At 39.1% G+C, this 16,329-nt stretch overlaps 1 protein-coding gene across 1 annotated transcript; it reads right to left on the bottom strand.

Moving 5' to 3' along the window:
• Window positions 1-7,233: 7,233 nt before the first annotated feature.
• Window positions 7,234-8,169, bottom strand: LOC139040774 (olfactory receptor 4D9-like). Its single transcript, XM_070487771.1, has one exon. The coding sequence runs from the start codon at window positions 8,167-8,169 to the stop codon at window positions 7,234-7,236; it is 936 nt and encodes a 311-aa protein (XP_070343872.1).
• Between the last annotated feature and the right edge of the window lie 8,160 nt (window positions 8,170-16,329).

Genomic DNA, 16,329 nt, shown 5'->3' with positions numbered 1-16,329 from the left:
ATTTTACAGCACTTGACATTTTCAGTTCCACTATGCTAAGTATATTCGCTATCCAAAACACTTGAAATTCAATCTCTGGGTCTGTTTTCATAAAGTGTAGGGGCATCGAATGGTCTTCCTGTTCATCAGTTACAAGTGGAATTTCAGATAGTGTTAAATTAGATCTTTACTTTAGATTCAAATGTCTATTCCATCCTATACAGAGTTCAAAAAGTGGTGACAGGTTGGGTCTGGCTTCTCTAGCTGATTGCTCTTTATTTGAGATTTGTGCATGGGTGTGGTTCTCATTCTTAGGTTCTTGGGTGAAGCCTATGACCACCCTCCCTTGGTTGGTCCCTCTCACACCCATGACCCATTTTCCTTGCATCTGTCTTTCTCTTCTTTTCCTGTTTTAGCCCCAACAGCCTCTTCATCTCCAACTGAAGCATTAGCCTTGTATTAGTTTCCTATTTCTGCTGTAACAAAATTACCACACTTGGTGGCTTAAAACATCACAAATTCATTATCCTACAATTCTGCAGGTCAGAAGTCTAACATGGTTCTTTCTGGGCTAAAATTAAGGTGTCAGCAGGCTGCATTCCTTTTTGAAGGGTCTACAGCAGAATCCATTTTCTTACTTTTTCTGGCTCCTAGAGGCTGGCCCCATTCCTTGGCTTGTAGAACCTTCCATCTTTAAAGCCAGCCACGTCAAGTCAAGTACTCCTCACATTGCCTTAGTGTGACTTCCTCTTCTGTCTACCTCTTCCACTTTTAAGGACCCTTGTGATTACACTGGGCCCACCCAGATAGTCGAGGATAATCTCCCTATTTAAAGGTCACCTCATTAACAACCTTAATTCCATTTGCAAACTCAATTTCCCTTCCTTTTAACATAGTACGCTCACAGATTCTGGGGATCAAGATGTGAATATCTTTGTTGGGGGATTATTCTGCCTGCTACAATCCCCTCTTATTCAGTGTCCATATTTGTTGCCAGTCATTCTGAAGTCTCTAAACTCTGAATTCTGGAAGATTTTTAGAAAGCCATTTGGTGGTAAAATCTGATCTGACCTGAATTAATTTTGTGGCAAAATCAGATCTGAATTAATGTGAGACCATGCCTAGATTTTATTAATTGCACTTACTGTGAATATTCATACATTTTCCTGAAGAAGTATTATGGTGTTTGGGTATCATGTGCTCCCCATGGGAGAAATGATATAATATACAATACATGCACTGTTTTATCTTTCTAAAATCTAAGAAATTTTAAATTCTCAAACCTATTTGTTTACAATAAGTGAAAATAAGAGAACATGGTCTTGTATTATTAGTATTATTATTGTAATTATTAGACTATAGTTACATTTCAATGACTCTGTTTACTTAGTCTTACTACATCCCATGCTCCAGAAGGAGGAAAGTGGAAATAAATCCCATCCTCCTCTATATGATTACCATTCATTTCAAGTGTCTGTCTGGACATACTCAGAGCACTGGTTTTTTAAAACTGTGATTGAATTTGTACATTCATTTGCCATGAATATCGCAAAACATTCATTTGTCCTAGGATGTTCCTATTCTATTGTGTACCTCAGTCTCAACAAAAGTTTTTGGATCTAACACTTGATTTGGTGATCTCAAAAAGACCCACATAGAGGCTAAAGTCTTGCGTATAATAACAGACACTCTGATTCAATCTTTTCCTTTTCCTTTGGCTTCCTTGTGGAGGTATCTGTTCAAGAGATACAGTCAATTTTAAGTACTAAATCCAAGATTAAGTAGATTTTGGTATCATTTCTAAGATACATTCATTTCCTTCCATTCTACAGATTCAACCAACACTTCCTTCTAGATTCTTGCATGTCAGGCACTCTTCCAGACACTGGTGATATAGAGGAGAATTAGATCTACTTTGAAATTTTATGGGTTATTTTAATATACCATTGTAAGGGAAATGACAAAATAGTGCACATACGAAAAATACAATTATTTATTGGATTGGACATAGCCTTTTCTTTCTTCAACTAGTGGAACTAATTCATACCTGAGGCAGTGGTATGAACAGAAGGACCTGTAGTTCTAGATTGTGGCCATTGCTGTAGTTATACATGGGACAAAGTCCAACTACACAAAGTTCAACTATAGAAGTCCCAGTTCACATCCAATTTGGACAAAGTCACAGGGAGTGAAAGGCAATGGAGATCCTTAAAAGTTAAGACTCTTTACACATACTGAATGGTTGTGGGGGTTTGTGCCAGTGTATTTTATAAGTGAGTTGATTAAAAAGAAGCTGCAAAGTTGCTTTTACAACAGAAGTAATAGAGAAGAAGGTTTACAGTGTGTAGTATGTAAGTATATACTTAATAAGTAGACATAGGGTAACTATTACTGAAGTGGGAACTAGCTGCTAGATCCCTACAATGTTGAGATAGATGTCCCAGCTGCCTACTGGTTGTCTGCACATCACAGTGCTATGCTTACGCCATTGCATGGATACCCAAGAACTTCTGCTCTATTTCACATTTGTGCCCTTCTTGCTTTCAATTACTCTTCAAGGACTATGTTCAATCTACTTAACTTCCTGAAGGTGTTCCTTCTCAATGACAGTGTTCCAGGTTTCCTATCCTTTGTGTCTATGCCATTCTGTTATACTTGATTGTCTATGCATTGTCCTGCCACACTGCCCCATGAGAATCAGCATCTCAGCCCCAGATCTGGTAGAAGAATCACCAAACAGAATATATTTTCATGGAATTATTGAACTTGAATAGCCAAACTTTCCATTTGTGATGAAGCTTCCTTGAATGTTATTGAAAAGTCAAAGATGCACTAGAAGATGTGTGCAGACATGCATGTTTTGGTTTTGAAATTCCGCTAGTGTAGAGGAGAAGATGAATCCTCATGAACCTTGTACTTAAAGCCCAGATATCTTTGCTTGAAGGGCTTACAGGGGACAAACAAGAGTCTGTCTCCTTAGGAGGTAGGAACTGAGGGAAAATGAATAGAGCTCCCAGTGTGGCAGCCCATTCCATTTTATTTCTAGGAAGATTGAGTGCTTATGTCCTATTAAGATATGTAAGCAGAAGCATCATAAAGACTGAGAAATGCATTTGCTCTTGTTTTCCATCAAGCTGCTCACATGAAGAGGAGATGTAAGCAGACAAATGATGTGTAGGTACTATTCACTCATCAAGTATTTAATTGTGACATATTTACCGAGCACCTCCATGTTCTAGACCCTATGGTTCCAGAGATCCTAAAAGCAAAGAATTCCATTTTCCCCCTTGTCTCCCAAAGTCATTTTTGAAACCTTGTCTAACCATAGGTCTATGGATATTCTCACTTGCATATATTGCACACTTGTAACTTAAAATGTCTAAAATCGATTTGAGCATTGTTATCAAGAACTAAATACTTCTCTTAGCTGATACTATCATTCTTCTTGTCACAAGGGCTCAGTATATCTGAATTATCTTTGAGACTCTCACTTACCGCTTATTTCTTTTTCTTAGTCTTTTGTAACCCTTCCTGAATAAATAACTTTTAGGTTTATTTCATGATTTTCAATGATTGTTCATAGTTTACTTCTAGAAATTTGCAGTTCCTCCCTGATATTAACGAAGTTGTGCAATTCCTTCCTCTTGTGTGTAGAGTGGACTTAGTGACTTGCTTCTTAAGGGAATATCAAAAAAGTGATAGGATGTTAGTTCCAAGATGAGGCTATAAAAGACTGACTTCTATCTAGTTGACACACTCTCCTTTGCTTTGATTGCTCCCTCTGATGAAGTAAGCTGCCATGTTGGAGAGACCCATAGGACTAGGGCCTGAGGAAGGCCTTCAGCCAACAGCCAGTAAGAAACTGAGCTCTCCGTCCAATAGCTTGTGGTTCTGGCCAACAGTCATGTGAGTGAGCTTGGAAGTGGATCCTTCCCCAGTTGAACTTTCATATGAGACTGCAGCTCCCAGCTGACACCTTGACATAGCCATGTGAGAGACTCTGAAGCAGAAGATTTAGCTAGGTCTTGACTGATTCCCATCCCACACAAACTGTGACTTAAGGAATGTGTGTTGTTTTAAGCGACTGTGTTGTGGGTTAATATGTTACACAGAAATAGATTACTAATAAAGTAGTAACTAATAGTTGTCTTTATTGCATAAGAGCATTGTTGGTAACATTCCCTTTCTGACTTGAAATGTCAGTCATGCCTCAACAATATCAACAACAAAACTCTGCATATCCCTCCAGGGCAGAGTTTTGTGGCTGAAACTTCATGAATGCTTAAATGTAGTTTCTGTTTTGCTGACTATCCTAGAGTCCTAGAAATTAAGCTTCAACAACCTGAACCTTCTGGAATTTCTCAAACAAGTCCAGAATGGCAGGATCACTCCTAAACCAGCCAGTTTGTGTATGTAGATACATTTATCTGCTTATGAAAAATGTTGTGGAGGTTTAAAACCAACCTTCTTTATATAGAAAAAAATCAGATGGTAGGACCAAGTATATATGACCTGTGTAGAATAAGCTAGAATCAGTTTAATATCTAATAATTCCAAAGAAAATGTCTCCACCTTGAGAAAGATATAGATTAATCCAAATAATTAATTGGTGTCATGTTGAAAGAGAAGTAAATTTAATGGTGTTGTCCTGAATTCCATTGCTTTCCATCTCTGTGTGTGATGAGGTTGTTTTGCACGTGTAAACAGTCCAAGGCAACTTCCTGGGTGGATTTTGCTGGGTTTCTATCATTTGCAGGGTCCTACAGTTGAGAATATAAACTCTGATTGCATATATCTTTGGTTACTTAAAATTCTGCCCATTCACAAAGGTTTTTCTCAAGGTCAAGTCAACAGAAATATAAGAAAGAGGAATCATTGTGAAAAGTAGGTAGGATCTGAAGAACAATGATGCCAGAGCAAAGAGGGAGCCAGGCAGTAAATAGTCATTTGGTCTGCAGATGGATACAGCTGAAGACAAACCTATGTCTTTGTTCAATTCTATGCTTGAGCAAGTAAGTCTCATATTAGATAATAATTCAGAAAATGTTTGGGTGATGGGCAAAAAATAGAACACATGGAAGAGCAATCAACAAAGAAGATGGTATTTATCTCTATAGGAGCTTCTGGATGATTAGATGTTTGTTTACAACTAGCCTTTAGAAAGTATGAGGCTAAGTGAGGGTTGTCTTCTTGACCAGTCCTCTTTGGACACTCTCCTCCAGTGTTCTATCTTTTGGATCCTGACCTTCTAGCCTATTATCATGCTATTTCCAGGCTTACTTTGATCACCATTCCATCCTTTCTATTAAATTTTCTTTCCTCTTATCTCCTTCATTTCAGTTTGGTTCTCTGTGAATCCAAATGGTCCAGTAGCACTTCCAGCAAATATTTCTAGGTATTAAGAGAATCCTTTTAGAGATAAAGTCTTAGTCCTTCTCATCTAAATCAATTGTGATTTCTTAATAATGTGTTATATGTATGGAAGAAATCGCTGGAGTTCATCAGTTTTCATGTTCTCCTCTTTTTACTGGGGACAGAGCAGGATCACATTCTCCAAACTCCCTTGCAGTCAGTTGAGGCCATAGGACTATGAGCTGGCCAGTGGATGTGGTCAAAAGTGATACACATTACTTTCATGACTGGCCCATAACCATCCCTCTCTTTACCTCATAATTCTTAATCCTCTCTCTTTTTCCTTTTTTTGTGGATGAATGGAAAGCATTGTGAGGCTCTGGAGAGAAGTGGAGCCAAAGATGGAAGAAACGGAAGCCTGTTTCTCTAAATGAATGTGTGACACAACTCTTACTGTAGACCAGCATTGGCCTGTGACATGAGAATTAAATAAACTTTTACTGTGGTTAACTACTTCTGTTTTGAACTTTTCTGTCATGGTGTTTAGGTGTCTGATTAATACCTGAGTGACAGCTTTTATGGCTTGAGCTTTATCATAATGGGAGATATTGTACAGTAAAGTCAATAGATCCCAGCAAAATACCAAATGGATTTTTAGATTAATCTTCTCCTAGCACCATTCTCATTCCATTCATTTCATAGAGACTAGCAAATTCTCAGATTCACTGATTAAAGCCTCATGCTTTCTATTATCCTGTCTTTACCTTCTAATGGATTGAATGGGAAGTGTAAGGAAGTTGTGAGGTCTCTGTGTGAAGAAACCATGAGGACCACAAAAGAGAAATGTTAATCATGTGATGTGATGTGATGAAGGTGGTAGCTAATGCTATGGGGGTAATAATATAGTAATATATAAGTTTATCATATCAACATGATTTACACCTTAAACTTACATGATGTTACATGTCAATTATATCTCAACAAACCTGGAAAAAAAACTCCCAAGAAACAAAAAAACAGAAACAATGAGACATTTGGGCCTATCCAGTCTGTGATTGGGATAATTCTGCTCTCTAATGGGGATTCAGTTGCTTCCCATGGGAGTGCTTAGCATCTGTGTTTGCTTAAGCCTTTCATGAATCCAGGTGAGCTGTCCAAAGCCTCTACTCATCAGTGTTAATTTTTCCTGAATACTCCCAATTACAGCATTACCTCCTTCTGCCAGGAGGAAACCATGGCCTTGGAGTGATTTGGGGATCCTCTGTCCCTAGTAGAAATTACAGATTTGCATTGCTCAGGAGACCACAGATGGAGTTTTTCCTTCCAAACGTCAAATACTGGTATTGACTCCAGGAGTGTACTACTTCGTGGCTAAAACGAGCTCACTGTTGCATGAACGTGGCACACTCTTACATCAGTCTTTCCCTCCACAAATACTGACTTCTTTGCCTAGACTGTCCCTTTCTATCTTTTTCCCCTTGAAAAGGTCTCCTCACTGTCGAATGTCCTTTGAAGCTCTCAAGTAAAGTGCCTACAATATTTCCACTGCACTTTGTCCATATCCTCTTATAGCATCTTGGAGTGTGCCTGTAGGACAGTGACTATCTTTAATCTTTCTGCAGCAGTCTGAATCCCACCTCTGCCAAGCACATAATATGTACTCTGTAAATATATGTGGAATGAATAATTGAAAGCGAGTAGTGGAAGACATAATGGGTCTCACCTTAAAGCGGTATCACCCATGGGTCCCCAGTACGTACTATAGGACCAGCCTCTTTTAGGACCCCATGGTATCCATAGATGCCCCTTTCTTCTTGGCATTAAGGTGATCTCTGGACATTTTGAGGAAGTGAAATTTAATATCTATCTTTAAATTTCAGTGTTAGCACATCCTCATAGAATTTAAATCTTTTCTGAATGCCATAGTCGTTTCTTTAGTTTCCTCATGGCTGACTTCATTTCCTGATTTCTCAGGGTGTAGATCATAGGATTGAGCAAAGGAGAGATGACAGTGAAGGTGACAGAAATGGCAGTATCTGTGGGGAGGGCAGTGAAGGGCCGGGCATAGACATAGATGCAGGGCACAAAGTGCAAGGTCACCACAGTGATGCGTGAGGTGCAGGTGGAGATGGCTTTCCTCCTGCCCTCTCCGGTATGAGATCTCAGCATCCTCAGGATGACTGTGTAGGATATGAGGAGAAAGAAGAATATAAACCAACTGACCAATCCATTATTAGAGATCATCAGGAGCTCCAGAGTGAAGGTGTCAGTGCAGGCGAGTTTGAGCACCTGGGGGACATCACAGTAGAAAGTGGCAAGAACATTGGGTCCACAGAAGGGGAGGGGCAGCAATAGGGAAATTTGCACAATGGAGTGGACAAAGCCCCCCACCCAGGAGGCCACAACCGGGCTAGCGCATCGTCCCCTATTCATGATGGTCATATAATGGAGGGGTTTTGAGATGGCTATGTAGCGATCAAATGCCATCACAGAGAGAGAAAAAACATCCGCACCTCCCAGAAGGTGGAAGAAGAACATTTGAGTGACACAGCCACTGAAGGAGATGGTTTTTCTCTCTGACAGAAGATCAGCTAGGACCTTAGGCGCTGTGATGGAGGAAAAGCAGATGTCAAGAACAGATAGATTGCGGAGCAGGAAGTACATGGGAGTGTGAAGGTGAGCTTCGCAGGTAACTGTAACCATGATGAGGAGGTTTCCCATCAGAGTTGTCATGTACACGAAAAACAAGAAGACAAATGAGACCCAGCTCAGCTCTCGAGACTGGGTAATTCCCAGGAAAATAAATTCTTTCACTATGGTATAATTTCCCTGCTCCATTGGGTCCCAGATCCTTTTTGAAGTATATCTCTGGAAGAAATAAAAGTGCAGTTAAAGAAAGTTTTGTGAAATCTACTGTTGTCTTTCTGTCACTTGCGTCTGATGCTTTCCTGGGGAGGAAGTTCATCTTTTATGTATGTGGCCGTGCCTGCAATTCTGTGCCACCAGTGGAAGAGGACCCAGGTTTTTGACTCAGTCATCCAAACAGGTAGGTTCTATCACTGTGGCCACTGAAACACAGGTGACAGATCCGTGAACCTATTCAATTGTACTTTTAATACAAAATATGACAGTTATTAAAAAATAAGCATGAATTTGATATGAAGAATGTTTCTTCACAAAAGACACCATTATGCGAATTAACAGACAACCTGCAAATGGGAGGATATTTACAATACGTATACTAAGAAAAGCTTCAGGTCCAAAATATGTAAAGAATTTTACAAATCAGTAAAGAACGATAGATGTTGAAAGAGAAAACAGCAAAGACACTAACCAAAACTTTACCAAGGAGGATATTCAAATTCCAATTCAACTTCATGAATTATCAGGGAAATGTAAATTGAAATTACAGCAAGGAACTACTACCTACATACCAAAATGGCTAAACTGAAAAAGATGAAAAATATCTTGTGATGGTGAAGACGTGGAACAACTGGAACCTCTCATAGCCTGCTGGTGGGTGTGCAAATCGGGAGAATCACTTTGCTGTCTGATTATATCTGCTAACGCCATTATCTATATCCATATCCATATCTATACCTATATCTATGTATATCTATCTAATCACCTATCTTAGAATGGATACATATATATAGTTCATTCAGTTGTACGTATTGATTTTTCTGAGGATACATCTCCGTCCTCAGAATAATCTATTTCACTCCTAGGAAGTATGTACATATGTGCATATGTCATCTCCACCAAGATGTATCCTAGAATATTCATAGAAGCACTGTTTGTAATTGCCTCAAACTGGAAATGACGCAAATGCCCATCAACAGTAGAAAAGATAAATAAATTGTTAAATTCATACAATACCATAGAGCCATGGGAATGATCAATGTATGGTACATGAAACAACACAAATGTCTCATAAGCACAATGTAGAGTCTAAGCCAGGCACAACAGAGTGTGCACCCACTTATTTTGTTCACATAAAGAACAAAAAGTATACCAAACTAAAGGAAATATGAGGGAGGATTTTGAACTACTGAGAATGTTCTGTTTCTTAATCTAGGTGCTTGTTACAAAAATTTATTGCTTGTGTGAAAATTCATTGAGCTGTACACTAATGTGCATTTTTCTGTATGTTTGTATATTATCCTTCAGCAGAAAGTTAAAAATAATGAACATGGTGATTATAACATTTTAATCTCATGTCTAAAGAATGACTTTCATCCAAGTGAGGTTTAATTGACGACCCACTTCATAATGGTTACCTTTATAGTTATATAGTTACAGCCTTTACCAGCTACAACTTGAGTTACCTTTTTATCTTTTTCTCACCCACAGACTTTAGGTCCTCCCGAATTCTTGTGTTAGGCAGGTTGCCCTTCTGTCCACATGTAGTGCCTTCTCAGATTCTGATTTTTGTTTCTCTATGTTTTCTTTACTTTGTTCTTTAAACCTCAGAAAAAAATCCTTAAAAGACCATGTTTCCCCAAGCAGCACTCTCATTTTTGCTGACCTGGAAGAATAAGATAAGAGCCTCCTTTCGGATTCCATGGTCATCAGTTCGGATTCATCTCAGTCTCCTCGTCTTTGGTGTTTATGTCAATGGCACAGAGTGATACGAACACATATTCAGAATAACGATTGTGGGAAATTTCAGGTCTCTAGCATCTCAGATGTAAGAATTCCCTACACTATACTTACCATGGCTAGAAGGTGGAGAAATCACCCCTAAAGCACTGTTCAGTTAATCTAGAGTGTGGAAACAGATTTTAATGAATGACAGCAGTCCACTCTAGAATCTTCCTTTTGGATATTGGACTGATAAGTCAATGGTTTTCAAATCTTCTGCTGAGGAAACCACTGCAACAAGCCTCATAGATTACGTTGTCACTTGTGCTCTCCTTTCCTCCTTTCTTTTCCTCCCCTGTTTCTCTTTCCTTCTTTGCTTCCTTCTTCTAGATATTTCTGTGACCGTATGAGGGTTCAGCAGAGCAACAGAATCAATAGGACATATATAGATATACAAGGTAAAATTATAATGAAGAGTTGGCTCACGTGATTATGGAAGCTGAGAAGTCCCAAGATCTGCTGTCTGCAAGTTGGAGACCCCGGAAGGCTGATGGTATAATTCAGTGCTAGTTTGATGACCTGAGAAGTAGGGAAGGCAATGTGTAAATCGCAGTCCGAGGGAAGGAGACAATGAGATGAGATGTCCCAGCTCACGCTGTGAGGCAGGGAAAATAGGGCACATTTCTCCTTCCTCCACCTTTTGTTCTACTCAGACCCTCAGTGAATTGGATGATGTGTATCTTAATTGAGAAGGCAATTAGTCTGCTTTACGGAGTCCATCTATTCAACTGCTAATCTCATCTGGAAACACTCTCAGAGACACACCCAGAAATAATGTTTAATCTGGGCGCCATGTCGCCTGTCAAGTTGACAGAAATTAACCATCATAATGACATTGAGATGGTCTTTTTGAGTGAAAGGCGACTCAAACATAGATCTTTTCATCAGGAGGTTTACAGTTAAGACAATAAGAGTGTTGCAGGTGGTGGAGTCGGCAGAAAGAAAAGGGAGGAGGTCCAAAATCATGAGGATGTATATGAAAATAGCCCCATTTGGGCATACGATGTTTGTAAACTCCATCCAGGAGGTGTGCTGAACAGTATCATATCCCACACTTGCATTTTGGATACACATGTGTGGATCCTCTGGAACAGTCAGGCAATTTGGATTTTACCACCTTCCTAGTTGGTGTGGCCTTGGGCAAATCACTCCATAATTGTACCAAACTCATGAGAAATACATGGGAGTTTCACAGGGAATGGCTTAGAGTCAATTCTCAGCCTGCACCGCTATAATTTATCTACCACACGAAAATAATGAGACCTACCTCATACACAAGGTGCTTCTAAGGAATAGATGAGATTGTATGTCTGTTTAGGAAACTGAAAGCAGCTGAGGAATCTGATTTTGCCAGTCTCATCAGCTCCAGGTGAGTGCTTCTTTCCTTATACATGCCAGGTTCATCTGTGGGGTTGTCTGGGACTGGTTCATCTTGCTATTGATTGTGTCGTTCAAAGCCCTCTTCTCAACACTTGAGGTAAGTGACAAATACTCTCTCTCCTCTAGGGACTTTTTTCTTTTTCACTTATGAATTTGAGCTAAGACGCGTTCAAAAAATCAGAGTATTGTATCATACACCTCCTTAGAAACATAAATAAATTTGTGTATGCAGTTTAGATATAGTTATTTATATTACAATCCTTTATGGAAAGAAAATAGATTATAATCCTCATTTACAAATCCAATCATCTTGATATCAGGCCCCAGGGGGGTCCATGCTACTTTCAAGGTCTCAACATTATGTAAATGTTGGCAAAATAATGGAGGTCTGCTTTGCTGAAGTTTGTTTTTAGAAAACTTTTGTGGAGTGATTCTTGTACTGACTGCTTCATTTTATCTCTCCAAAACCTATAATATCCATGTGAAATTGATATTATTGTCTTGATTTTATAGATGAGAAACTGAGACACAGAAAGATTAAGTAACTTGCTCAAGGTCTCCCAGCTGGTAAAGCCAGGTCTCAATCCTAGATTTGTCTCATTCCAAAGACTTATGCTCTTAACTACTGCAACTATAGTTCTTCCCAGTGTTGATCAGCCCTTCCCAGAAAATGGTACAAAGAAAAAGGCTCAGAAAAATCTTTTTCAAAACAAGTTAGTCTGTGGGTGTAAGGAGCCTGCAGGTGGTGAGTGAGAGCTGTGACTGAGACTGCCATAGTATGAGATGATGTCAGAAGTGACTCTGAAAAAAAAAAGCAGAGTTTGAAGAAAGCAAATTTTATAGTCATTGTGGGTACCTCAACCAACTGCCTGGATCAGCTTCATAGTGCTTCAGTGGCAGGGGAAATGAGTTCTGAGTAGCATCTCCTCAAACATGAACTCTCAAAAGCAATGGATCTGGTCTGTTCCTATGGATGCTGTCTTTTTGTAAAGAGTGGGAAGGATACTTTGAAAGTATAGGATTATGCACATTGTAGTGAAACTCATGCATATAAGAGGAGGAAGGGGGCAAATGGATAGAGAAATATAATTTTATGTGTTGCAAGGTCAAAATAAGGATCACAGGATTTCTTAAAAATCACACCAAAGGGGACCATCCTTTGGAAAGAAGCTTATCAAGCATCTCGTAAGAACCTGCAAACTGAATGTTATCCCTATACTCCAGCTTCCCACTGAGGAAATGCTGCTCCTTTTTCTCTTTCCTAACATTGAAAAGCCTCTACTCTTGAATGAATCTCTAAAAATTTTAGGAACATTATTCATATTCAGTTGCACATGAGGACACAGATAAGCTAGCCATTCAAAGACCTTGCTTAAAGCCCCAAACTTCTACTTCCAGACAAGAAGCGAAGCTGGCTAGGAAGCATATAATGAATTTAGGAAGGCTTTTAGAGTGCTGTTTTTCAAGGCAATCACCCTCCTGAGAGCTGGGGATATGAACACCTTCTCAATTGCCTTCAAATAATTTTCAACCTCAACATCATGCCAAGTAGAATACATCCCATCCCCTTGAGTCAACTGACCTTCTAATATTTTTCAAGCCACACCTCCCAATTTCCTAGTCATGAAAAACTAACCTTTTTCTTTTCTTCATTAAGAGTTTTGGTTTCAAAAGGAACATTCCACACAATGGCAGCATTTTTGACAAATAAGCCCTAACAGCTTATCAGTTTTAGAAGTTCACACACACCAACACTAACTGACATCAGTCTTCAAGTGGGAAATTGATCCTCTTATAATGCTCCAACTGCATCTTATAAGATGTAGGTTCTGGGGAAATTCATTGTTTAATGGAAAGCCTAGCTCAAGGCTAGTGATTTTTTTTTATCTTCTTCCTTCATATGGGAAATGGCAACCTCAGGGAATCATATCATTCAACAATTCCACTTTGCCTTACCATGACTCAACTACGTCTATTAGTCTGTCAGCCACAAGCCTATTAAAGTAATCAATAAAGGGAATATAGTTGCATATGGATGTGGAAACTGAGTGACCAATTCAATGGAGTTCCTGTGGGAGTCATTAAAATGTCATCAAGCCCTCCTCCTCTCTCTCCCTCATCTCCATGTTCCATCTCACATGTACATGCAGAGGCACCAGTGCACTTTCAGTACACATATGTTTCTCTAGACAGTGCATCATCCCTCTTGGTTCAAGAAGAAAGCATTTTAAACTACACCAGGGGCTGTGCTGTCTTCCTTCTAACCAAAATTGCTTTGCTTTAATTGACTGAGATGTAAAGCTTAATTAAAAGAGTAGTAATGGAAAAATCAAATCTTTGTGGCTACTGTCAGGGCAGCTGTCAGAGATTGATTGATGTGGATTTATATGTCCAATTTCGTTGAATGCAATGTGTTCATTTATACCACACAATCATATTAATCTACATCTCTAAGACCCACAGCTCCCTTAGAATCTAGGAAGGTAGCCTAGTGACAGCTGTTGATATTCATCAGGTTAATTACTTCAGAATTATTTTATGTTATTGTGTTCACAGGTACCCAGAGATGTTGATCATTGAAATATTTGATTCAGGGAGCAATGTAAGAAAGGGTATTTTGAAAGCTATGTGTGTGTCCAGAGCAGCCAGTCGACTTTTGCATGGGTCTTAGCAGCAGAGCTTAAAAATAATAAAGGCTGATTTAGTTGGAAAAAATGCAGCCCACCTTTAGATTTTACACCATCCAGATCAATGATAGATGTTTTTGTAATCAGATGTAATTCTTTCCCCTTCCCCTGGATTATTGAATCAGATTGTGTTGTGTGTTTAAACGTGGCTTGAGGAAGTCTCAGGGACAGTGATATGGCAAGGGTTCTTTGGTTCTTGGTCTCTTGGGGTTATGCTTCTGAGATACAGTTAGTGATTCAGACCCCATAGATCTTTGGTGCCATCCAATTCTGACATAGTGATAAAAATCTGATTTGAGTAAGTCACGAGACATAGGAAGGAGAGAAAAGGACACGTTGGCATGAAATAGACTATAAAGTAGTTTGTGGTATGCATTTTTCATAGGCAATTTCATATAGGAAAGCTTAGAGACTCGCGACCAGTGCTGCCTGAGCAAAGGAAGCAGGACCTTGTGAACGGTGACTCGACAAATGTGAATTATTCTTAGAATTTTCATTTTAGGAGAAGCAGGTTAATATTGTAAAAATTTAGTATTGATAGACCAGGTGACAAGCAATTGCAATGAATTGAACCAGTTTGGCAATGAATGCTTATGGTGCCATTCCAGATCCAAAGTGGGACATAAGTAAATTTTGTCCTCAACGCTCAATATACTTTGGCTAACTCTACTTGGGCCCTTCTCTGTCCTGGGTGCTCTGACATCTTGTTCTGATCCCTTATCTCTACTCTAGAAGCCAAGGGTTTATATTTGACCCATTACCTTCTTTTAATATGAAACTCTCCTATGCTTTATCTCAACAGTTTCTGGATGACTCTTTAAGTTGTAACAATAATAAGCAAAGCTATTGTCATATTTTAATGACCAAAAGCTGGAAATTTTAAGATGAAAGATGCTTTGAATTCAACGTACATTCCCATGTTTTCTACCCCATCAGTTTTTTCCCAATAATGAGGAGTATGGGTCCTGTAGGAGAAGAGTGTAACAGGTCGATGGGGATTAGGGTTAGGGTTGGGTCAGAATGTGCGTAATGCACAGCCATTTGGATGATATTAATAATGACATTAGCCTTTCACTGAGCATATACTACCTGCCAGGCATTGTATGTTTCACATATACCATCTCATTTTAACCCTGACAACAACTCCATGACATGTAAATAAGTACCTTTTTATAGGTGACCTATGACTTCTGAAGACATAAAATAACCTGCTCAAGATTAGGCAACTGGGGGATGGCAGAGATAGGATTTGGACCCAAGGCTATATGACTCTGAGGTTAGAGCATTCAGCTATAATGGTTTACTTTTACCATGATTTCCCAGACAAAAACACTAGCCTATACTTCTTCACAAACACCAATAGATTGAAAAACAGACTGTTTAGGGTTTTATCTTCTTTAATCCTTCCTTTCTCTCTTGGGCAGTGAGAAGTGGGAAGAGTGTAAATTCTCAAAGGAGAAGCCAATCTGAGATTGGCCCTAGTAAGGCTGGACTAGAAGATCAGTTTTGGAATAATGAGAATGGCTTGCTCTTTGTGTAGGATCTCTGAGGTTCTGCCTTTGTCTAAACCTACCACAAGAATGTGAGTCTGGTACATGTAGTTCTGCATGAGATAAATCCCTGTAGGCCATTATTGGAAATCTTTCAAGCCTTCTTCATTCCTGATAGGAATCCAGGAGGACAACCATTGTGCGCCTTTGAGGTTCTCAAGAGGTCACAAGCCCATGTAGAGTTCAACTAAGCAGAAAAAATGTCTTAATCTGTGATGGGCCATATGTCCCCATATATGTGTGCTTCAGATGCACTGATCATGAAATCTTTCTAGAACAGGATCACAGTTTGGCATAGACAGGTCCAGTAATGTAATAAATTACATCCACATAGTTTAAGAGCAATCAATCGGGTATCTGAAGACTTATCTCTGTAATTAAGTGGATGTGGGATCTTGAGCAAATCACTCTAACTCTAGGCTTCTGTTTACCTACCTCTTGAAAAGGAGATGGATTCAATCATTCTCTTCACTTGCCATATAGTTGTCCTGATTGACACATTGTTACTTTGATCTTCGAATGGAAATACATCAATGAGCTCAAACGTATAACACTAGTTCCTTCATGCTTACCAGAAGCTTGGGTTACCAGCAACCTATTAACTTTACTAGGAAAATAAATTGTTACCTAGTAAATATATATTAGTTTATTGACAACATATTTGAGTATGTAAATAGAACTTGTGGGAAAAATAATGTATTTAGTCCTTGGTGATGAAGAGGTTGGAAACTCTTACT

This window comes from Equus asinus, chromosome 17 (assembly GCF_041296235.1).
Source record: "Equus asinus isolate D_3611 breed Donkey chromosome 17, EquAss-T2T_v2, whole genome shotgun sequence".
Taxonomy (NCBI): Eukaryota; Metazoa; Chordata; class Mammalia; order Perissodactyla; family Equidae; genus Equus; species Equus asinus.
This window is presented reverse-complemented; position numbering and strand designations above follow the sequence as displayed.